This window comes from Colius striatus, chromosome 10, assembly GCF_028858725.1.
Source record: "Colius striatus isolate bColStr4 chromosome 10, bColStr4.1.hap1, whole genome shotgun sequence".
Lineage (NCBI taxonomy): Eukaryota > Metazoa > Chordata > Aves > Coliiformes > Coliidae > Colius > Colius striatus.
This window is the reverse complement of record NC_084768.1, coordinates 12,356,417-12,382,136: the sequence shown is the minus strand read 5'-3', so window position 1 is coordinate 12,382,136 and position 25,720 is coordinate 12,356,417. Positions and strand designations below refer to the sequence as shown.

The 25,720-nt window shown below is 39.4% G+C and overlaps 1 protein-coding gene across 2 annotated transcripts in view; it reads right to left on the bottom strand.

Annotated features, from left to right (window-relative positions):
- The window catches only part of VAV3 (vav guanine nucleotide exchange factor 3), a 154,020-nt gene that overhangs the window by 20,279 nt on the left and 108,021 nt on the right, over nucleotides 1-25,720 (bottom strand). For both annotated transcript variants that reach the window (XM_062003205.1, XM_062003206.1), the window contains exons 20-21: nucleotides 15,023-15,159; nucleotides 8,868-8,933 (exon numbers count right to left, since the gene is read on the bottom strand). In XM_062003205.1, coding sequence (XP_061859189.1) covers nucleotides 8,868-8,933; nucleotides 15,023-15,159 — 203 coding nt within the window. The remainder of the gene's footprint in view (nucleotides 1-8,867; nucleotides 8,934-15,022; nucleotides 15,160-25,720) is intronic.

Genomic DNA, 25,720 nt, shown 5'->3' with positions numbered 1-25,720 from the left:
TACTTAGTCTTTACATGCTGCAAGATATTTCAATAATACATTTAATCTGCAGAAGAGTTGCACCACTAATGATTGTACTATCCCCCATAGGGCTAATTAAATCACACACATCTATCAGCAGCAGGAGAAGAAAGAATAGGGTTTTTTTTAAAAGAAATGCTCTTGATTTGTCAAGTAGTCCTACTACGTCAGAAAGGATACAACATTTCAAAAGATAGTTTAAATTCATCCTCCAGAGCAGTTAAACAATTAAGTAGTCTTTTTCATTAATTTTGAATGGACAGATATATATACACAAAAATGTAACAAGTGTTTTTTCATAGTAATGAAGCAGTAAGATTAAACATAATTCCAGAAGCTCTTGGCTAATACCATACTATGAAGTCAATGCCTCTACAGAAATGGGAAAGATGGAGGAAAGCTAGGAAGAACTAGACATTATTCACACAGTGCAGAAAATGTCTGCTGACATCCAGTACTTATTGCAAAAGAGGAAAATACTGTTTATAGGTACATATGTGAAAAGTCTGGAATATAGATATTGTAGATCTCAGCAGTTTTTCATTCAATATTCATTCCTAAAGTCTTTTGATGTACATATTTTATGCTGTTTCTGGGCATCTTTATATCAGCTGGTTTTAGAGACTGTTAGACTTAATAATAACAGTAAAAGTTATAGCATGTTTAAAATCTGATTGATGTTTCAGTATCTTTAACTGCATCATTTATCATAGTAAGATGTTTATATTTTATCTTTCCAAGTTAACAGCGGTAAAGCATCAACTTATCTTTTTGTTCATGACACCAGTTGGTAACATTTCATGAATAATATTTATTCATTCTGTAAAACTGCATTATTTTGAATACTCCTTAAAATAGTGTATTTTAGATTTAGTAGAATGCTTTATCACTGTAAATCAACCTTCAGAACACCCTAGTAGAATTTTTGCTAACTTTGGATATCCGGTGTCCTTTGCTTTAGAGTGTAGTGGTGGTTCCTAAAACACTGCCTGCGTGGCTCTTAGAACCTATTGTCAATACATGGCAGGTACTACTGTTTGTGCTTTGTACAGCCACTCTATGGCACAGGAAATCCACAATGGGTAGAGGGAAGAAAGCTAAGTTCACATAGCATTTTCATCTCTATTCCAGATCTGTTCTCTCACCCAATCTGCCATACTACTTGGTATCTACAGATACTTTCTGCATTCTCCTTCAAACAACACAGGGTACTAAAAACGTCCCAAGTTATACTAATGCATTTATACTTTTTAGGATCACATGTATATTTCTTTCAGAAATTAAGGCACCATATATAAACCACAGAGGCCCATCAAAAGGCAGACACTAACATCTGATTCCACCTACTTATAAATCACTTAAGTGGCATATCTTGATTGCTGTAAAGAAAACAATTCTTTTAAAAGTCAAATTGTTGTGAATTAATGTAGTGGGTCTGGGACGGTAGTGATTTTCCACAGCAGCTCCTGCAGTGCTGTGCTTACTGTTGATATCAATATTATGACTACCGCTTGCACAACATCGGGGCTGTCCCTCCAGCATTCCTTCCCCCACCTTCACCAATAGCTGTGAGTGGGCATGATCTTGGGAGGGACTATGGCCAGGACAGCTGACCCAGGCTGACCAAGGAGATATTCCATACCATATGACGTCAGCTCAGTAATATAAACTGGGGGAAAGGAGCAGGAAGGGGAGGCGAGATTCATTTCTGGCCTTCCCAAAGCAACCGCTACGCGTACTGAAGCCCTGCTTCTCGGGAGGTGGCCGGACATCGCTGCTGATGGGAAGTAGAGAGTAACAGCTTATCTGCTTCTGCTTTGCTTCCCGCGCGCGCGGCTTTGCTATTTATTTATTAAACTGCTTTTATCTCAACCCACGAGATTCCCATCTTATTTTCTCCCCTCCCTGGCTTGCTGAGGAGGTGGGGGGTAAAGCGGTGTGGTGGGCACCTGGCATCCAGCCAGGCTCAAACTACCACAGCCCTTTTGGCGCCCAACGTGGGGCGAGATAATAGCAGATTTACATTAACTGCATTGCAATTACAGTAAACCAATGAGAGCAAAGTTCCTGTGCTGGTCACGGAGCCTTGCTGCTATGCAGCTTATCTTACACTTTCTAATGTTTGGGAACACGATGCTCCTAACATTGACTCTCGGCTGTGCTTTAACCTTAATAGCTTTGCTAAGCTGGCTATATAATTTTGTGAAGAGGATGAAAGGGCCTGGGAACATGATGGCCCAAATAACAATAGCAAGTCTCATTCTGTTACTGATGAATTTAGTGTGCTGTGGGAGCTATCTTGTGGAGGCCATGGGGCAAAGCACCTCTTTCTCCTCAGCTCGGACTGATCTAGACAATTCTGTTACACAGACTTCCCAGGTCCTTAGTCACCCTTATACGAGAGTTTTAATATTACTAATTAACATGGTTGGTATATTATATATCTTGTGGAATCTGGAGTCATCTGGGTATCAGAGAGTACAAATTTGTGATGGAAACATGTTAAAATGCCCCCTGAAGCGGCCAGTCCATGGGTGGCAGGGTATGTGGATGAATTTAGGCAAATTCCTAGGACGGTTATCACCTCCTGTAACCTGGGATTTTACATCTGAACAGATAAAAAACCCTGCTTTGCTGACTCGCTGCCTGATAGAGGGGTGTCTTACCTACCCTAATGAGGCCCATCAGGTTCAGGCACTATACTGGGGCCTAGCCTCTGCCTACCGAGCTGCATTCCAGTCCTCTCAGAGAACTGTGATTGAAATGGAAACTCAAACGGTACCTGAGACCAACGTGGTTGGGTCAGTCGCAGTCCAGCCCTCTCAGAGAACTATGGCCGAGGTGGAAATTCAAACTATACCTGAGACTACCATGGTTGAGTCGGGGAACCAAACAACAACCACAGTGGTTGCCCCAGTAGTGAAAAAGAAGCAGTGGATAAGGAGGTCAAGTCCATATCATCGATTAGTAAGGGCAGACGAGGAGGAAGAGGAAAGGCTAGAAGAAGAAACTGGTCCTTCGGTAAGGAGATCAGGAGAAGTGAAAGAAATCGAAAAGGAAATGGAAACTACTCGGTCCCTCACCTCAACAGAACTTAGAGATATGCGAAAAGATTACAGTCGCCAGCCAGGTGAGCGGATTGGTGCCTGGCTGCTCCGATGCTGGGATAACGGGGCTGACAGTCAACAATTGGAAGGCAGAGAAGCCCAACAGCTAGGATCTCTTGCTAGGGACCGGGGAATTGATAAAGGCATTGGAAAGAAAACCTCAGTTTGTAGTCTCTGGAAACGACTCCTCTCAAGTGTACGGGCAAGACACCCATTCAAGGAAGACCTTGTAAATGCCCGAGGAAAGTGGACTAAAGCTGATGAAGGGATCCAATATCTAAGGGAATTAGCTGTGTTGGAAGTCATCTATGGTGATCTGGATAATGTCGAGGCCTCCACAGATCCAGACGATGTCCAGTGTACACGGGCCATGTTGAGAAAAGTGATTCAGAGTGCCCCAGCTACATATTCTAATATCCTGGCAATGGTGTATCATCCAGACATGGACATACCAACAGTGGAGAGGGTATCTTCTTGGTTACAGAACTATGAAGAGAGCCTCTGCACCTCCTCATCAGTGTGGGATGATGGCCTGACTGTTAGATCTGCCTCAAGAACTCAGTCATCTACTGTCCCAACCAGGGGAAAGGGAAGTCCCAGACGCAGGAGTACACCGCGAAATGAACTCTGGCTCTTTTTGCGTGGCCAAGGAGAGGATATGAGGAAGTGGGATGGCGAACCCACTTTTAAGCTAGAAGCGCGTGTACGTGAACTAAGGGGGAAGACAGCTGTTAGAAAAGGACCGCCCAGGAGAGCTGTCAGCAGAGTGGCTGCCAAACCAAAAGAGGACAATCAACAATCTCCAAGACATAGAAGAACTGCAACTACTTCCTTCGAAGCCAATGAGGAGACTTCAGGTCTGCAATTGCAAGGATCAGATAGCGAATACTCTGATGAAGAACAGAAATAGAGGGTCCCTGCCTCCAGCCAGGAGGAGGAAAGGGATGACCGAATCTACTGGACTGTGTGGGTTCGATGGCCTGGCACATCAAACCCACAAAGGTATAAAGCCTTAGTAGACACAGGGGCACAGTGTACATTGATGCCATCAAGGTATAGAGGCACAGATTCTGTCTGGATCTCTGGAGTGACAGGGGGATGTGAAGAATTATCTGTATTAGAGGCTGAAGTGAGCTTAACAGGGGACAAATGGAAAAAACACCCCATTGTGACTGGTCCAGAGGCCCCTTGTATTCTTGGCATAGATTACCTCAGGAGAGGGTACTTCAAAGACCCCAAGGGGTATCGATGGGCTTTTGGTATAGCCACTGTAGATGCAGAGAAAATCAAACAACTCTCTAATTTACCTGGCCTCTCAGAAGACCCTTTTGTTGTGGGATTGCTGCAAGTTCAAGAGCAACAGGTACCAATTGCTACCAGGACAGTGCACCGGAGGCAATATCGCACGAACCGAGATTCCCTGGCTCCCATCCGTGAGTTGATTCATCAACTGGAGGCTCAAGGAGTAATTAGCAAAACTCATTCTCCATTTAATAGTCCCATATGGCCTGTGAAAAAATCTGATGGAGGGTGGAGGTTAACAGTAGACTATCGTGGCCTGAACGAAGTGACACCACCACTGAGTGCTGCTGTACCAGACATGTTAGAGCTCCAGTATGAACTGGAGTCAAAAGCAGCCAAGTGGTATGCTACGATTGACATCGCTAATGCATTCTTCTCAATTCCATTGGCAGCAGAGTGCAGGCCACAATTTGCCTTCACATGGAGAGGTGTCCAATATACCTGGAATCGATTGCCCCAGGGGTGGAAACATAGTCCTACTATTTGCCATGGTCTAATCCAAACTGTGCTGGAAACGGGTGATGCCCCTGAACATTTACAGTACATTGATGACATAATTGTATGGGGCAACAAGGCAGAAGAAGTGTTTGAGAAAGGGAAAAGAATAATACAGATTCTCCTGAAAGCTGGTTTTGCTATAAAAAGAAACAAAGTAAAGGGACCTGCACAAGAGATACAGTTTTTGGGCATAAAATGGCAAGATGGGCGTCGGCATGTGCCTATGGATGTTGTGAATAAAATAGCTACTATGTCTCAACCGACTAATAAGAAAGAAACACAAGCTTTCCTGGGCCTTGTGGGATTCTGGAGGATGCATATCCCAGGTTATAGTCAGCTTGTGAGCCCTCTCTTTAGAGTAACCAGAAAAAAGAACTGTTTTGAGTGGGGCCTTGAGCAACAACAAGCTTTTCAACAAATTAAACAGGAAATAGCTCGTGCAGTCGCCCTTGGGCCCATCCGTACAGGACCAGATGTGCAGAATATCCTCTACACTGCCGCTGGAGAGCATGGTCTCACCTGGAGCCTCTGGCAGAAAACATCTGGAGAAACCCGAGGTCGACCATTAGGGTTTTGGAGCCGAGGATATCGAGGATCGGAAGCCCACTACACCCCAACTGAAAAAGAAATACTAGCAGCATATGAGGGACTTCGAGCTGCTTCAGAAGTCATTGGCACAGAAGCTCATCTCCTCTTGGCACCACGTCTGCCTGTGTTACACTGGATGTTCAAAGGGAAAACCCCTTCTATACATCATGCAACCAGCGCTACATGGAGTAAGTGGATGGCGTTGATTACACAACGATCTCGGCTGGGGAAATCTAATCGCCCAGGAATCCTGGAAGAAATCATGGACTGGCCAGAAGGCAGAGATTTTGGAGCATTGCCTGAGGAAGTAGCTCGCGCCCAAGAGGCACCACCATATAATGAACTGTCAGAAGATGAGAGGCATTATGCTTTGTTTACTGATGGATCCTGCCGCGTGGTAGGAAATCATCGTAAGTGGAAAGCTGCTGTGTGGAGTCCCACACGACGAGTTGTTGAGGCCACTGAAGGAGAAGGTGAGTCAAGTCAGTTTGCTGAAGTGAAGGCTATCCAACTAGCTCTAAAGATTGCAGAACGAGAGAAGTGGCCAGTACTCTATCTTTACACTGACTCCTGGATGGTGGCTAATGCTCTATGGGGATGGCTACAGCAATGGAAGAAGACCAACTGGCAGCGCAAGGGTAAACCCATCTGGGCTGCTGCATTATGGCAAGACATTGCTGCTCGGGTGGAAAATATAACTCTGAAGGTACGTCATGTAGATGCTCATGTGCCAAAAAGCCGTGCCAATGAAGAACAATGGAATAACCAACAGGTAGATAAAGCTGCTAAAATTGAATTAGCTCAGGTAGATCTAGACTGGGAGCGTAAAGGTGAGCTATTTATAGCTCGATGGGCCCATGAAACATCAGGACATCTGGGAAGAGATGCAACATATAGATGGGCTCGTGATCGAGGGGTGGACTTGACCATGGAAGCCATCACACAGGTCACCCATGAATGTGAAACATGTGCCGCAATCAAGCGAGCCACACGAATCAAGTCTCCCTGGAACAGAGGCCGATGGCTGGGTTTTCAGTATGGTGAGGCCTGGCAAATTGACTATGTTGGACCACTACCACGAACACATCAAGGCAAGCGGTATATACTCACCATGGTGGAAGCAACTACTGGTTGGTTGGAAACATACTCTGTAAACCACGCCACTGCCCGAAATACTGTCTTGGGTCTTGAAAGGCAAGTTTTGTGGCGACACGGCACTCCAGAAAGAATTGAATCAGATAATGGAACTCATTTTCGAAATAATCTCATAAACTCCTGGGCAAAGAAACATGGCATTGAGTGGATATACCACATCCCCTATCACCCACAAGCCTCTGGAAAGATTGAGAGATATAATGGGTTACTAAAGACCATGTTGAGAGCACTGGGCAATGGGGCATGGAAGCAGTGGGATAAAAATTTAGCAGAAGCCACTTGGCTGGTCAATAGCAGAGGTTCAACTAACCGTCCTGGTCCTGCCCAAACAAAACCACTACATACTGTGGGAGGAGATAAGGTCCCCGTAGTGCACCCAGGGAAATGGCTGGGGAAGGCAGTATGGGTTGCACCTCCCATGGGAAAAGGCAAACCCATTCGTGGGATTGTCTTTGCTCAAGGGCCTGGCTGTACTTGGTGGGTGATGAGAAAGGATGGGGAAACTCGATGTGTACCTCAAGGAGACTTAACCTTGGGGGAAAAATAACCTGTTATGTGAGTTATCTGTTGTAGATGAACTTTGCAAGAAAAACCGGACAAGTGGACAAACCAAGCCGGTGCTGGTGCCCAACACTGAACATACTGTTTCCCCTGGCCTGGATATTCATCTTGATGGATGAGACAGAAGTTATGACCTGCTCCAGTGAACATCTACAGAGGATGAAAGATACAAGAATGTTGTTTGTTTGTTTGATGCAAGATGCAAGAGGGAATACAAGAATGATGTTTGTCTGTTGAAGAGCGGGGGTACTGGTTAATGAGAGTATATAAGAATGTATATGGATTGTTAAGATGGTTTGTCTGAGCATGACATAAATGGTATGGAATAAGGGGTGGAGACTGTAGTGGGTCTGGGACGGTAGTGATTTTCCACAGCAGCTCCTGCAGTGCTGTGCTTACTGTTGATATCAATATTATGACTACCGCTTGCACAACATCGGGGCTGTCCCTCCAGCATTCCTTCCCCCACCTTCACCAATAGCTGTGAGTGGGCATGATCTTGGGAGGGACTATGGCCAGGACAGCTGACCCAGGCTGACCAAGGAGATATTCCATACCATATGACGTCAGCTCAGTAATATAAACTGGGGGAAAGGAGCAGGAAGGGGAGGCGAGATTCATTTCTGGCCTTCCCAAAGCAACCGCTACGCGTACTGAAGCCCTGCTTCTCGGGAGGTGGCCGGACATCGCTGCTGATGGGAAGTAGAGAGTAACAGCTTATCTGCTTCTGCTTTGCTTCCCGCGCGCGCGGCTTTGCTATTTATTTATTAAACTGCTTTTATCTCAACCCACGAGATTCCCATCTTATTTTCTCCCCTCCCTGGCTTGCTGAGGAGGTGGGGGGTAAAGCGGTGTGGTGGGCACCTGGCATCCAGCCAGGCTCAAACTACCACAATTAAGTAAAACAAATTTAAAGCTGTCCTAAAACAAAATAAGGAATATCATTTTGTCACTGGTTTTATGGGTTTACATCAGTTAATCTCAACAAAGAGATACACAGTCATCTGCTGAACAGTGTTAGGGCAGAGAAGGAAGAAGCCTACAGTATATTAATGCATCCTCACATCTGTAAACAAAATCCTTGAATACATATTACAACACAACGTTTCTTATTGTTATCCTGCACTTTTCAAGATGGTTTCACATAAACATGTTCTCAAAGGCAGGTAAGAACCTATAGGAGTGGAGAAAATTCATCCAGCAGTCCGAATTCAACATCCTCTATTAGTTTTACACATTTTTCAGCTCACTACTTATGGTGTAATCTCTCTTGCTAACCCAAAGTGACTGGGAAATACATTAGAACCACAGTATTCCCACCTTACTGTTGGAGAAGAAAGAAAGCACACTTCCATATAAAATGTGTTTGTTCTACACTCTGGAAACTATTTAGACAGTTAAATTTATTAATATTCCCAAAATCTGCTTCTCAAACATGTTTTTTTGACACGTCCTATTTACATCCAATAACCAAATGTATTAGAATGCTATATTTTTAGCAATATTGAACATACCATGAAAACACAAAGGAACTCCAAACAATACAGTTTCTGTAAGGCAAGATTAATAACTCAATGGTATGAACTAGGCAGATTTTCTGTAAAATGACAAACAGAATTAAACAGTTGTACTTACACATGGGCTAGGCTTTACTGCATCACTTGGGAAGAATCCAAGCTCTCCTGTTGTTAGATTTCTGCCCTAGAGGAAAAAAAACACAGTTTACCTTTTTTGAGACATAATGAAGATTAGTAGTAAATAATAATAATATAAATAGTCTTTAAAATAAAATGCTGTTCTAATGAAGTGTTACTCAACAGTGGTGTGGGTTTTGTCATGGTGTGGGTTTTGTTCATTGTTTTGTGTTTTGTCAAGGTTTTTAAATTTATATAACTAGGGAATAATTGTATCTGGTACATCTAAGAGCTCTGAGAAATGAGCTACAAGATGATCAACGAGAGCCCGAGTTGTGATTCTTTTTCTATCAAATTATGGTAACTCCAATGGAGTTATAAATAATAATATATCAGCCAGTTCAGACAAAGTTCTACAGTTTCAGGTTTCCATAAGTGATGCAAATCACTGGAGATCACGTGGGTACTAGAATACTAACAGTATTAAGGATTAACTCTGTCTGTAATACAGCTGCAGAAGCACACTCAGCATGGCATAACTGAGCCTTTTACGCAACAAGTGCTACCCCAAAGTAGGAGGATCACCAATTTACTCAGGGTTTCTAAGTGCCAAAAGTGACCACTACAGAGCCATGTCTCAGCAGCTCACAATTCTCTCTCGAAGAACACCTCCTTTATCAGAAAAAACAGAAAAATAAAAACACCTTTTTGTACTCTAACACCACCACATAAAACAGCACTCAGCAATTTCAAAGAGGGTGGAGTTAAATGTAAAAGCAAGAATAAATAAGGGTTTATTAAAAAATGAAAACAGTCTTTGATTGCAATATCCTAAGTGCAAAACATGAGTGCACCATTTTTCCTAGGAAGATCATTATGTAATTTATCTCACAGACAGTAAACTCCAGCAACTGCCATCTTTATCAAACAGAGAGAAGTGCAGAGGAGGCAGAGGAGAGAATAAAGCAGTTAAGCAGTATTCAAACCATGATACACTGAATAGTGATGATATTGAAAAAAGAATTATGTGCAAACAAGTGACAATCTTATAGATTTAAACCTGTGTTCAGCAAAGCTTCCGCATCTTCCTTCCCACTATCTGCTTGAATACAGGTTACCCTTTGCATCCATATATTGCATTAACTCCTGCAACATGAATCTCTCTAACTACAGACCTAAATTATGAGCAGAGCTCTGACAGTCTCCCATCTAAGTGATACTTAGCTACATTAATGAGAAAAAGCATTTGAAGGAACACAACTGAGCGTTAGTTTTGTGTGTGCCCACACACCATTGCTAGTCATGAGGAGTATTTACATAAAATGAAAGATGCTGAACAAGATGACACATCATGCCACATATGATCACAACAACTCAGAAGCAATGATCAAAATTTGATGAGCTCAGAGACAGAGACCAATGTTAACTTCTGTGAGTAAGAGTACAAAAAGAATCTAATTTCAAATGTTTGATGGCATTTCATAATGTTTATAGCGCTTTCTCCTGCAAGTCAGAAACACAATCTGGATACTTATCTCCTCCTATTTTTCCAGAGAAGCATTTGCACATCCCAAAATCTAGAATGAAAGCTAGCTTTGATTTGCAGACATTTATACACTTCGGTCCACACTGAATTATACCACACTGAGCTGTTCTATGACCTCAAGTAAAAAGCAGAAGAAATAAAGCCACATTAAAGACAATGAAGAAACTGTAGCACGTGCAGACCAGATCATGGGACAACATAATGTAGAGCCAGTATTACATTACCTAGCTTACATACTGTTAGCAGTACACAGTGACACAAACCATGGCTTAAAAACTCAGCAGAGCACCAAAGATGGTGGGACTAGCTGAGGTCTGTACTAGTTAAATCATTATCATAATGCAGATATTACAACTGCTGTACATTCAGAATAAGTAAAGTGAACTGCAATCCATAGGCTGTATTGCCACATGTGTGTGCATTTTCACTTGAAATTTCTGGAGGTCACAAGTCAATGGCACTTACAGAAAAAAAATTAGTCACCTGGAAGACACTGAACATTCATTGAAATGAAGTGATGAGAAACTACATCATCAATGTACAGACTTACATGAGAGGTATGGCAACAATCCAACAGTATCCTTGTCACAGATTATTCAAAGATGCTGTTCTGTGCAGCTGTGGGACACAGATGTGTCACTTCATTGGACTAGGAGACACTACCAGTGAAGTATGCCTTCTATGAAAAGTACACAAGACCAAAAGGAAAGCAGTAGAAGGGAAGCCACATGGGTAGCCTTTCTCATCACACAAAATATCCCCAAGGACTGTGACGAGTACAAAACCTTGCCTTTGCGTTTTGAGCAATACCACAAATGTAACAAGCATTAAGACAACCCAAGAAAGGCTTTGTTTTCTGAAGACAAGCTTCACATAACTGCAGATGATTTTGTTCGTTAAATCAAATCCTGTTCTGTATAAGGATTTGTTTATATTACACATTGCTGAAGGAAACAGCTCACTTGAAAATGCTCTGTTGATAATGAGCTCATAAAACTAGTTTCATAGTGTCCTTAGGAGACTAGGTCATTTTATTAACTTTAGAAATCCTTGCGAAATTCACCAAGGCCTCATGTCACTCATCCTCAAAGCCACGACCTGTTCTCAGGTGATGATTTCAAAAATCAAAGACCTATCCATCAAGATACAAATGGCAGCAAAATTATTATGCCACCATACTTCACTTCTACCAGTCATTTCTTTCTGCTTTCTATTTCCTGCTTGTAATTGCTTATCATTTAATGAGTAAGCATTTTCCTGGAACACTGTCCTATAATGGCTTATGGTCAGTATACAAGCAGAAGCAAAGGATTGCATAGAACAGGTGCTAAAATGTATATTATATATTACAGTGTATTTCTAAATTATTATATTATATATTAAAAGATAGACTACATGTATATGCTTGTGTATGTGTGTGTACATATTTACATGCCAGGCCAGTGAAGCCCTTCATTTCTTCAAATGACAGTCTCAGCAAGACTAGAGGCTGACTCACAACTCTGTTTTAACAAAGGAGACTTTCTAAGCCAGTTGAGACATTTGCTCTGAATTTCCAGACTCCTGCCTGCTGTTTAGCTATGCAATGCCCATTAACTTCACTGGACAAGCACAGAACTACAACTCCAGGATACTTTATAAATTATCATATGTCCTTCATCCGTTTTCCTTTTGTTTACTGCAAAGTGTAGTGAAAAGAGGAAGGAAACAGATCAAAAAAAATACAAACAGAACTGCAAACCAAAAGGCACTTTTACAGTGTTGTCTCCTTGAATGTTTCAACTTTTATCAGAAGAATGTTTAGGTAACGCCTTTTGGCTGTTTACAGCAGGACAGCTACTGAGGCATTACAAAGTACTTCTGAAACAGCTATTACTTGATATGGGTTTAATTTGCATTAAAGAAAAGTTGGTTTTGAAAAAAGAAGAGGATCAGTCCAGAAAATATCTGTATTCTTTTGGCATATTTGAGAAACATGACTGCCTGAGGATGGTGGGTAATTGCCATGCAAACCTGTGAAACCAGAACTACATCCTATCATACAGCAGGCAGGGCAGTATCCCTGAAAACCTACCCTCAGGTTAAGCAGGCACCAATTTACCCAGACCAAACTCGGAAGAGAAGAGAATAATTTCCATCTATAATAAAAATCTAACTGCTTCAAAGCTGCACTACTACAGATGAAAACTTCTAGTGCTCTGGTTAAGGGGTCTGAAATTTCCATTTAAAACATCAAGTTTTCACCTCTCTCACCACTAGCCCTTTTTCCTTCTCTTATTTCATTCTGCAAGTGACCTTAGCCAAGCACTAGCTAGTAAAGTACCATGGCTCTCCTAGCCCTGCACCTTGACTGAGCACAGCACAGTAATCATGCACTACTGAGATGCCTGGATGCCCAAGACCATCCTTCACCTTATACACAGACAAGTATTTACTGTAGAAAGTAAAATAACTTGTGACAGTATCAAGTCATCTATATTACACATTGTCTTTGAAGAAAGCTTAGGTTTTGGATGATACCAGTGAAGAGTTTGAAAGTAAATTCAGAGAACTGAGAAATGCTTACCCCAGCTGTCTTACTGTTTCTGTGATTGTTCACTTTGCCTCTCACAAAGTATTTGCTGTTTCATTATGCAAAAATCTCATACTTCTCCTGTTTCCTAGGCTGCGCAACAGGTAGATTCATATGTGTATATGGTCTGGAATTACTACAGAACCTACCAAAATAATTGCTATATGATTGTTCAGACATTAACTTAGGAGAATTTTATCGTATATCAAAACATAAGATCACACTTAAGCTATAGCTTAAGCATTGCTCAGTAACCTGCAGTGTTTACTTGATGGACTGTAAAGAATAAAACAAATATATTTAAACCAAACATATTCATCCATTACAAGCACTGGAATTTCTCAACTGAGTGATGGTCAACTTAAAAATCTCTTCCTATATTAGTCTGGGAAGTCAGTTGTAAATTAATCTAAAATATGTCTTGAATAATACTTACATATTTTAATATAAATTGTGTTTTCTAGGTTTTTCTCTTAATATGCATTTTAAATTGCAGATGTCCTCACAAGACCTATGAAAATCTGTATTAAGCAGTCTGTGACAAGACAGCTTGTGATAAAATAAAAATCCTGAATGATGCTAATGGCGATGACAATTTTGATTAAGATTCAAATCTATTACTAAGACTTCAGGGGGAAAAGTCTCACACACTTTCCGATTTCTGCCAGTTAAACACAGTGAGATTCTAGCTAAATTCTTTGGAATGATAGGCAGAAATAACATCTAAGATAAATTCCCATAGATTTGAGTTGACAGATGTATATGAACATGGCAATAGAATCAGTCCCACAAGGTACCAATAACTCTGGCTTGCACTAATTGTATTAGTCAGATGATTACCTTCTTGCCAGTCCCAAATCAAAAACGTGCTTAAATCCTTCTCTGGATCAGAAAAATACCTTGCAGAACGAAGCCACACACAAATGTATACAGACAAAATCTGCCAACCAATGCTTAAAAATGCTGATTTTTATTAACTTGTGTTGCATGCTAAATGACACGTTTGGAGGGTTTTGGGTGGGGGTTGGTTTGTTTCATTTTGCGGTGGGAGTACAGTTATTTACATACTTATAAAAGATAATGCAATTCTATTGTTCATGACTTCCCCCAGTCAAATGTAGTTCAGGATGATGCAGTGACATAGGAACAGAGTTCACCGATTGAGTCCTACAGAGTTTGAGAAGATTTGATCTAAGTCATGTAACAGACCAAGTAGTTTTTATAACAATACTCATTAACTTACTAGAGCCTCAAAGAAAATCATGAAGACAAACATAGGAACAACAATTCAACAATAGATGCTTCCTGCTTGTTCTGTTAATAGCCTCAAAGTTCTTCTATTTAGTTCTATTTCCATTTATACAATAGTATCAGTGTTGGGCAAGATTCCAGTATGAACACTTAAGAAACTATCAAGACAGATGAGACATGCTTTAATGCACCTATCACAAAAGTGAATGCAAGACATTTTTAGTTCTGAATTGAAAACAAATTTTACTAACAGTAGTAGTACAGTGAATCGTGATAATGAATTTTGTTGTCAGTAGAATATACTTTTCCCATGTCCATAAAAAACCATCCTTAACTGACTTGAGAGATCATTAAGAAGTTTAGGTGTGGTTCTGTTTCCTTTCTCTTTCCTAGAAATCTGATAGTCATGATGGGTTTTGCCAGTGTAGCTTTTAGTTCTGTTACGTTACAGAAGCAGTGACTGAAAATTCACAGGACTTGGCTGTTTATGTGCCAAATAATCTCCCTTATCCGTCACTACTTCACTAGAAAGATTGCTATCAATGCCAAGTTCTGCCAGATGTACTCACTGGGACTTCTAAGGCTGCAAGAATGAAGCTTTACACATAATACAGGAACTACTGGCAATTTAAAAGTAAGAACAGTTTTATTAAATATTTATTTGGGGTAAAACACAAAGATGTTCTTTTGCTGTTCAAAAAGGAAAGAAGTTACAACAGCAATATATCATTAAGAATTTAATATCTGGGACTTATAGAATAAAATAATTTGCTAAATGATACCATACCTGCCAAAATAAGCTATGTGCATCTCCTCTAATCAGTTCGATGGTGTCCCCAATCTGGATATGCAGTGGTGGACCATCTTGTGTTGCTGGCTGTGGTATTCCACTGTAGTTTCGAATTACTTGCATTTTTGGTAAACCTGAACAAACAAAACACAACACACAGAGATAAAAGAAAAAAAAAATGAAACATATGTCAGTATATATTTTCAGTTAATGACAATTTGCAAAATCTGAAGACCACAAAAGCAATCAGTCAAAGACACACTATGTGTTTAGTAGGTATCTGACTAAGGGCACCGAGGCAATGTCTTAGTACTATACCATGTACATTCTAATAGAAAACAACTACTTTGAAAAACCATATTTGTCCTCCCTTCCTCTTGAGATAAGGTTGATTTTTCCACATGTGCACCTCTGGCTCTGCATAAGGTTCAAATATTAAGGCCATTTTTGTAGTTCAAGAAAAAAATTGTGATGAACTAGTATAGAAGATATCTAAGGATAATATCATCATCTTTAGATCAGTATTACCAAAAAGGCTACTGTTGATACAAACATGTCCAAGACAGCCAAGCCTGAATCAATTTCGTGTTTCATTTTCAAGACAAGAACTCTAGCTGCACACTAGTCCTTCTACACCGTGGTTGCATCTAGACAGTTGATCTACAACTGAAAATTTTATTTTTCAAGGAAGCAATCTTCTTCTTGAGACAAAAATTATTTTCTCCAAAGACTATTTTTTTGCCTGTAGAATGAAGGAGATCACTGTTGGTAACTACAGTTCAGGAGCCCTCCACAAACATGTAAGAAACAGAGAGGTGGGATTTCATTCAGAAGAGAAAACTGTGAATACTGTCACACATAATGGCATCATGGACAGTTACTGTATTGCACTGCAACAACAACATGCTGTGATATTGTAAGATGACTTAAAATCAAGGGACATACCACCCACTCCATAACAAACACCGTGAAGACTAAAACTTTTAGAAAATCATTTTAGAAGACCTTTTTACACTGCTAGAGAAAGCATCACTATAACACAACACATCTAGTTTTAATTACTTTCTCCCTATCTTTAAGTAAAGTTTTATATAATAATTTCCCTCTTTTTAACTGCACAGGTGATGTTAAAAATCACTACAATTAAGAGAGCATATCCATTTATTATCTTAACCAGACAGTTTTTGGTTAAGATTTTGTAAGAACATATATTAATAAATACAAATAAGAGCAAAAGCATGCAGAGTCCAGGTAGTTGAGCTGCCCCAGTTCACCAGTTTCTTGCTGCAGAGTCATGATTCACTTCATTCTAACGAGGGATCAGTACGTCTATAAAAGACCCGCTTCTCTTCCAAGAACACTATAATAATTTAGATAGTAAGAAATACAAATACCCATAATCTCCTCTAAATTGTATGAAACGCGAAAGAGAACTTCAATAATTACTACTCTGTAAGAATAAATACTAATCCCAAGTGCTGATGAATCATTAGTGAAGTAATAGTAGCTCTTACATTATTTAATCCAAACAGCACTTTTACTATTTCTTTAAGTTCTATGGCATACTTAAAACAAGCACTTAATTATTAGTGAGTCATTATTCCACTTTAGGGAAGAAGTTGACATGACTTATTTCTCAACTGAAGGCTGTCATGCCTTCAAATGATGATTCAGCATCTACACATGTTGCATCTATTATGTGGCAAACAGAAACAATGCTGCATACTAGCATCTACTCATAGCTGACAACTTCATCCCAATGCAAGGGAACTCCCTCATCACAACAGAAACGATAGCCAAGAATACATGATAAACTGAAAGTATACACAGAGATCTAATCAGGAGTCAAAACTAATGCACAAAATATTAGTCACATTATGAAACATTCTATCGTGATATAGTTCATCACTTCTTAATGTGCAGATTAAATACACTTGAAACATCACCTTTGTTATCAGAAGATAAGCAAAAAATACTCTTGACACACTTTTTAGTGCAATTCCTGGGGTTTGTTATATGTCCTATACTGCTGAAATTATTTATCATAAATGTGTAAAATGTCTTCTGTTTCACTGGTAATTATGATTATTGGCATCTCTGAAAACCAGGACAAGAGAACATCAACTAGTAGCATTATTCAAAAGGTAACAGAATTAATCATGATAAAACAGATCACATCTAGAAGAGTTGTGTATAATGCAATATTCTGAATTCTGTAATATCCTACAGCAATTTTCACCATGAAATTCCCTGGGCAGATATAAAATTGTAAAGTTTGATCTAATACTTGACATAACTATAAATTATCCAATTAAACAGACTTTCAGGTTAAGGTCTTAACAGATTTTGTGATCTTGCTTCAAATCCCTTCCTAAAACTTCTTCGTCATAATGCCGGCAGAAACTATTGCAACTACAGCATTCATGTGCTACAGCTGATCTCCACTACAGGGACCAACAAATCATATTCTAACTGTAACTGTACTACCTACTGTTACTCAATTGTTGTCTTCAGTCTACTGAGGAATTCTTTGTACTCAGCATTGTCTTGGCTGTGAATACACCCATTAGATTTGACTCAGATTCTGAAAAGTACTTTGTACCTCAAGGTACAACTGAAGGTAAATTCACTGTCCACCAACAGGGTTGTCTGAGTCACAGATAATATATTGATTTCCATGTCAGTAATACCAGACACACATAGATTGACCAAAGATAATATAAAAATGACCCAGCCCTGCTACCTTATTTAAAACATTTATTTCCAAGTCAATTTTCCCATGAACACCAGACTAAACCATATCTTTGAATCAATCAATTGGAAATAAGCTAAGAAATAAATGGGGTAAAGAGTCACAGTGCTCTTTCCACTAGAGAATTACATACTTGACAATACTAGCTAGAAAACAGTTAGTAGATTACCATTGAAACAGCATGCATTTAACTGGACAGAATCTGGGCAGCTCTTTAGCTCCTAACCTATACAACAATACTGGGATCAAGTCCCACCCATCACTATCAGAGGAAACAGCCCACACAATCTTTCAGCTGTTCAGCAAGCTTACCCTAGAGCTAATTTGTTTGCCTGCTGTTCATTTCACAGCTTCATTCCCTGAGCATTTAGAATCTTCTGCTTTCCAGTGTAAACTAGTTCATGGCCAACCTACACCCATCTAGAGGCAGCAGTTTGAATAGTTGTTCTTGTCTGCATTCATTTTCATAAAGTCATTATAGAGAGCAATCATACCCCTTTTAACCTTCATTTTGCTAGGTCAAACAAGCCAAGTTCTCTTACCCTCCTCTCATAACAGATCAATTCACCTGAGGCAGTATATCAACTGCTTTACTGAAGTTCAGAGAGACAAGATCTAGAATATATTCCTTGCATATCTTGACATTTTGTTCTTAATTGGCACACTTGCTGTAATGTAATAATACAGACAAGAAAATGCAGTATGTTATGGAAACCTGAAATGTTTTAAGTGTAGTTACAGATTCTTTGTGATAGAGACAGTGTAGAAATATTCTGTGTTCACGAGTAAAATGTGATGTGATAAGCATTACAGACACTGCCATCAGGATATACATAGCTGCAGCACTGACAACTGCAGCAAATTTCAGGAAACATATCTGGCACTAAAATGTTATTCATGAACATGTATAAAAGCAGATAAAATTCCAACAAAAGAATAAGGCCACACATTGTAACAATTAACATTAAAAATCCCACTGGCTCGCATGAGGTCAAGTTTCCGTATGACAATATTTTTGTCAGAAAGCTTCCTCATGTAAAGATGCAAAACCAGCCTGGCAGTTTCCAACCTTGAAATCATAAAGCAAACTGATCCAATTATCTCACCAATAAACAGTTGAAGTTTACTTCACTTGAAAACCATGAAAACTCCCAGATTCCTTGAAAAACCTTCATAGCCAACCAAGCTCTGGGCCACAGAGCTAACACAAACGGATGATCCAAATCGTAGCTCATGAGAATAGCATGCTAGAGTCTGGGTTTACTAAGTAATTTGGCTACATTACAGAAAAATAAAGCTTTTCCTAAACCATATTATGCATTTGAGTACTCAATCTTACAGTTAGTAGTCAAGGAAGAAGGCTATATTTCAGAATTAATATAGTACATGGTAAGTTAGAACACCCATTATATACAAAATGAGAACATATAAACTACTTGTATTCCTTGCAGCAGCTTGCATTTATGAACAGCACTGAATGACCCTCAGAGTTTCATACAGAGATTCAAAAATGTTATTTTTTGCTAACAACATGCATAATGTATGCCCTATGATGACCTCTATCTGTCAAAACTCGTTCCAGCATCTGTTATTTCCAAGCAACACACAATATGGTTTATGCTTTGGGCAGGGATCATTTTAACATACAGAAAAATGACAGAGTATAGAAAACCAGAGTTCAAATGTGAATTCATGGATATACTATGTCCTATTAGCACAAAGACATTAACTGGTTTTATCTGGATTAAGCATCCATTCCTAGATGATATGAGTTTTTAAGAAAGACTTTCTTTTCTCTAGGGAACAATATAGCCCAGTCATCTGCAGCATCATGAATCATTTTAACAGCAACAATCAAAGACACACATGCAAAGGAGAGTTTGAATTTAAGTAACAATTCAAATTAGTGTTTACACTACCCTGAGTAAAGTTAGATTGTGAAAGTTTCAGATGAAAGAGTATAACTGCAGATAATAAAGGAACAAGGAGCTATGACTAAAAAAAGAGGAAAACAGATGGGTTGATAAGGACAGCAGTGTGAAAAGCAGGTGGACAGTTATACCCACAATCTGAGCATCCATGACGAGAACCATCAAGTTTGCCCCCATTTTTGGCAACATCTTGGTCCAGTATTACTAAAAGCTAGCGAAAGGGAAGCCCTTTTCTGAGCACGGATGACAAGGAAAAAAAGTTCTTCAGCATTCTCTGAATATCCTTCAAACCATCTCTGCTAGCTTCAATGTTCAAAACTCCTATTCCTAATGATCTTGGTGCAGAATTAACAGTGAACTTAATTCCTTGATTCTCCTCTCTAAAATCAGTGGAAGTCAGTAGCTTTGTACAGTCACTGCCAAAGGCAAAACTTCTCTAGAAAGACTTCACAGATGGCAAGACACAAGTAAAGCAATACTATGTAAACACTTTCCAAAAACCCACTTACATTCAGTTTCTAGGACTGTCTATTAAATGACGCAAAAGAAAATAGATTGGTTTGGTTTCTTAGTTTTAGGCCAAGTAATTCAAATTACAGAACTCAGGTACATAGAAGACTTTGCTGGCATGTTCGAAGTGCACTCTTCAGAGTGGCAATGATGTAAATAATTAGTATTAGAAAAAATTAATCTGATTAATTAGTATAGAGACATACCTCAAAGAGGGTACTTTAACTGAACTTTCATTTCTCCCAGTCTGCAGTCATTTTTGCACATCATCATAATTAGAAGTTCTAATTTTAGATCTTGCTTATAAGCCTTACATTCAGGCAAGATGACTGAAATGCTGACAGTGCTTAAGAATCTACTTTATTTCACTTGTTTGCCTTCTCTTTAGTTGTTTTCTCTTTGAGTACTGATCAATGAAGTCTCAATATTTTTCATACGACTAACCACAATCCCCGAGTTTGACACTTGACTCAATTTCATGTTAAAAAAACTTTAGAAGGCTGATTATTAAAGCATGTAACACCTACCAAGAGCCTTACTCAGCTGTTTAATAAAGCTTCTGCTTCTGGCACGGATTTCTTCCATAAACAGAGCACTCACAAGCACGAGCAGGTGGGGAGAGAATCTTCACCATCTCATAATTCAGATGACATATTTGTAATGCACTCCAAAACACATTTGATAAACATTCACATTTCTCTTCCACGGAAAGAGGAGATTTAAGGACTGGCATCCTACACAGCTCCTGAAATCTTTGCAGGTTTTTTTTTTTTACAGTCCTAGCCCTGCTTTCTGTGACTCTCCTCCCTCAACTGTCCCTGCCATTGTACCTCCTTAAAAACCTTCTTGAAGCAGCATTTGGGGTTCCACCTCAGTCCTTCACTACCTGTCAAATCATGTATAATTATTCAAAGATTCCACTTTTCCACCATTTCTCTTTAATGAAGCATATATAAGCTGTATTCTTGGCAGAGACCTCTACAAAAATGGTCAACCATCAACTAAAATGAAGATGTGTGGGAGGAAAAATCTGTCTGCTAGCAGTCTGATCAACAACTTGTTATCAGAAACAGAAAAACACCACAACTCAGGAAGTCCTTTTGCTTCTTTGGGTTTTGCAGATCTGATCATTAGCAAGAAGTCCCTTGATAAGTAGCTGTACCTCCATCTTCCAGTTAAGATACACACACTTGGAACTACATTGCAGATAACAGCAGGAGTTCATTGCAAAGAAAATGAACAAGTCTAGCTATGTTATTCAATTTACATGGTTCATTTTTTAAATTGTGACTTCTGAAATATTTCTACACAGGCTGGGTTTTTCTCTTACATTACAGTAGTTTGTTTTGCTTAAATGAACAAAGGAGTTATGTTCCTCTGCTCTGAACATCAGTATTTGAATTAGCTCAAATGGTTTTTTTCCACAAAGATACTTGAAGATAACTCTTTACCCTGAGTGACAAGGAGAGCAGCATTAGCAAAATAAGCAGCATGAGAATGTGGACACTCACTGAGCTGACAGTCCCGTCTCAGAACAGCTTTAAGTTTTCAGGTCTTCCAAGTGAAGGCCCAACTTATGGCTCAGTTTAGTGCTCCTATAAATACAGCTGGCATATATTTTGATCAGAAATATGCAATTTGCTAAAAAAAAAAAAAAATCAGAATTCAAACTGAAGTTTCAGAAGTTAATTTTTTATTTAGAAAAATAACTCCAACAGAAGGCATTTTCTTACTTAACTCCTAAGCAGGGACATTTGGCACATCGTGACATTCATTTTAAGGAATCTGGAAGCTTGCCTCTGTGCAAGAAAAACAGGCGCTGCAGAAATGCTTCTGAACAGCCAAGTTATTAGAGTTAAGAAGAGAAAGCCATAAGGGCTGCCCTTTGGGAAAGGAAGGAACCTATCATTATTTAGATGACCAATGAGCATTTGTCTCATGCCCTTAAGGCTGGTTCTACTCACAGCTCACACAGATTACCTCCTCAGGTTTAAATTTCTCTTTTGTTTCTCAAAACAGAACAGAAGGAAAAGAAACTGTGAATATTTTGGGCTATCAGGGGACAAAACGTTACAACACAGCAAAAGCAATCTGAAAATTAGTTAAGTACACTGCAGAAAGAAGTTACTGACATACAAAATGCCAAGCCATTCCTGCTTGCACAGCAAACACTTTCAGAAGCTGTCCTAGGCATTCTTCAAACACTCAGTCTTCTGTATCAAGTACTAGAAAGATCAAGTATCATTAACTCCCCATGCACTTGTCAATTTTTTTTACTTTTTTAAGTTTGACACAGAAACTTTAGCACATTAATTTAGAAATCCTGGACGTGCCCTAAATAGACAATTGTGGGTTGCGAACGCAAGAGAGGATGTTTAAGACAATACCAACTTCATGCACAATTCTAACAGCATGTCATATCATTTATACTCAAAACCAAGTACTTGGCATTTAAACTTTCCCATGTCTGCAGTTTGTCCTTCTCAAAAAAGAGGGCTCTCTCTCTCTCCAGGACTGCAGTGAACGACAGCAGACAGGAGCTAGGAAGGTCACCTACTTCATAATGGCCATAACCACATACATTTTGTAATCACTTAGAGTGAAAACTGTTTTTCTTTCCTGAACAGATTTTGGCTTCCTTTTCATAGCATGTCTTCCTCCGAAGTGTTAAGGACAAGCTCTCATGTTTTGTACAATTTTAACTTCAAGTGCTTATTCAGACAAGCAGTAGTCCTTACTTGCAGGGACACAGAGAGCTGTCTTGGTAAGAATTCAGGACTTGAGCTCAACACTTAGAAATAAAATGTTAGAAATGGCTGAGTGCTAAACATTCTGTGAATAAACATTAAAGAATAATCATGTTTCAGAAATACAGTTTTCATTTGTTTTGCCAAAGGAATTAAATCTCATCATTTCTGTTTAGTAGATGAACTGGGGATATAATTTTTTCAGTAACGTTGCCTCAAAAATGAAGAAGCTCCATTATTTTCTTTACTTTTGAGCAAACTAGAGATTTGGCATATGAATTTAAAAGTGTGCTAAATGAGGTGCTGCTTTTTATGAGAGCATAAGGAATGAAAATTAACCAGTGTTAATTATCAGATCTTTTAATGTGGTGCCATAGCCAGGCATGGCATTCTAAAATATGTATTTGTTCAAACAAGTACATGCCCTGAGGAGCTAACAACTTACACTGGGCAGATACTATAGAAGAGCTATGAAGGTGTGTCCACATAGTATTAGATTACGTGCAGCAAAAGGCTCTGAAAAACTGGGACAAGTCTTGGAAGATAAAAATCCATTATTCTGCAGAAGTAATTACTTTGAGCTATATTTTTAATATTACCTTCTGCCTGCCCAGGGATGATTCTGCAGCAAGCAGTAAGAGGAAAAAGGTTTGAGAACAAAGGCCTCACCTTACAAATTGAGTTCAATACTGTGAAATGTCACAAATCTTGTGTAGGACCTAGGGATTTTTCTGTTGCTGAGCACTAACCAAATGAACAATTTTGAGAAGAATTTGATCAATTACATATAAACAAACAATCTTTGTCCTTTCTAAAAAAAAATAAATGCACTACAGTAAGGATATAATAGTCAAATCTCACCTGCAGCGTGCCTGAGAGCATGGCACGACAGGAGGCAGCCCTACCTTTCAGCAAGTCTATTCAGCACAAACAGAATTAGTCATCCTGCTGAATACACTGTACACTTCAGTGTTCAGATACTGTACACTGAAATAACAATCACGAACAGCAAGATGGTAACTGTGTACAATATAAACCAGGAAAATGCACACCTATGCCACCAAGAACATTCCACAGCTCACAAGCAGAATTTAAAAACTTGCATTGCTGAAAATGTGCTGAGATTTCATCCATCAAGCACTGCAAAAATGAACACGAAATTATCTTCCTTTTGAGCTCAGTATTGACTAATAGCATCTGTCTCCAACATAAAAGACTTTACTCTCAATTTCTGCTGCTTAAAAGAAATAAATTTCTGCAGCAAGAGAGGAATCTTAAATTATTACATAACATGAAGGGGAAGTGGCTGATGTCCAGCAAAGCAGGCAGGTTCCAGCAAATGACAGAACCAATCATGATTGCACACACCCGCTTCATAACGCTACATAATCCTTCAGTTTTTCAAGTTAAACACTCAGGTAATCTTACTCTTCAGTCAATTTTTCTTTTCTGTGGTCTCTACCCTGATTACAGAAGATATACCTCTTCCACTTCTTAACTGACAGTTCTTAATCTATATGCAAAAGAATTTAAGGCCTTAACTTGAAGACATATCAGATGACGAATAAACAGTAAGGAGTAAAAGATGGATGCTTGACAGGTAAAAATGAAAACATACAATAAAATCATCAATGATCACTTGATCATTGTTGCAAAATCAAGATATTATTGGTAAATTATCCAAGGCAATAAAGATAGGAATCAAGCCCTGTCAGTCCCCTGACAAGATGTCTGTCCTGCCATAATCATCAGGCTCCATCTTAAAACATTTTTGTTTCTTCCTTCTCCCCAAGAAAACCCTCTTACACATTCATCTTCCCCATAGTGAGATTCTACTTGCTGTTTCCACTCTGAATGTGGATTATGTACTCCAGTAAACAGTGGGTAATTGGTTAGGGCATAAGTCACACCTGAAAGCAATAAAGGATATGGGTTGATATTCTGCCTAACCCAGGAAGAGTATATTCTGTCACACCTCCACTAACTGTGCAGCCCCAGAAATGAGCTGGTTCAGCAACACAATCGGCAAGAAAATCCCTAATTTCCCTGTCATCATCTCCTATGACCAGTTTTCCATTGAAGCAACTTAGCCTTTATGACCAGGTGATCATTGCATCAAAAAGAAAGCACAGTGAGGGAACAACCTAGGTGGGAAAAAGCACCATACCTTTTGGCAGTAGCCCGTAGCTATATTGAAGAATCACTAGAGACCAAACTGATATCAGCAGAACACCCAGAGTTGGTTCCTTCTCCCAAAAATACTGCCCTGAGAAAGAATATCCCTTATGCACTTCAATCCCACCATCAAGTTTTTAAGCTCAGTTGATCATTCAGTGTTTATCAGATTCCTGAGTCTTGTGCAGTGATGTACAACTACAGAATTTACACCAACACCACCAGAAAACAGACAAATAACACAACTGACACACAATGCACAAGAGCAGTCAGAGATGTCTACATCATTAAGTTACACACTCATCCCTCTGAGTCTTTCTCCTTATTTATCATCTTTTCTCCCCACGATCAAGCAAAAAGGTGGGAGAAGGAAAAATATAGAGAAACCTGTAGGATCTTTCAGAGAAACAACCACCAACAACAAAACAAAAAACTAAAACCAACTGCTATTCATGAAAAAGCTGCTACTGCCAGGGGTAAGAAGTTACTGTGGAAGGAAAGCTGTGATCCATACACATCGCTTTTGTTATTCTGTCTTATTTCACGTGATTTGTTGCTGTCAAACCCAATTAAGGAAAAA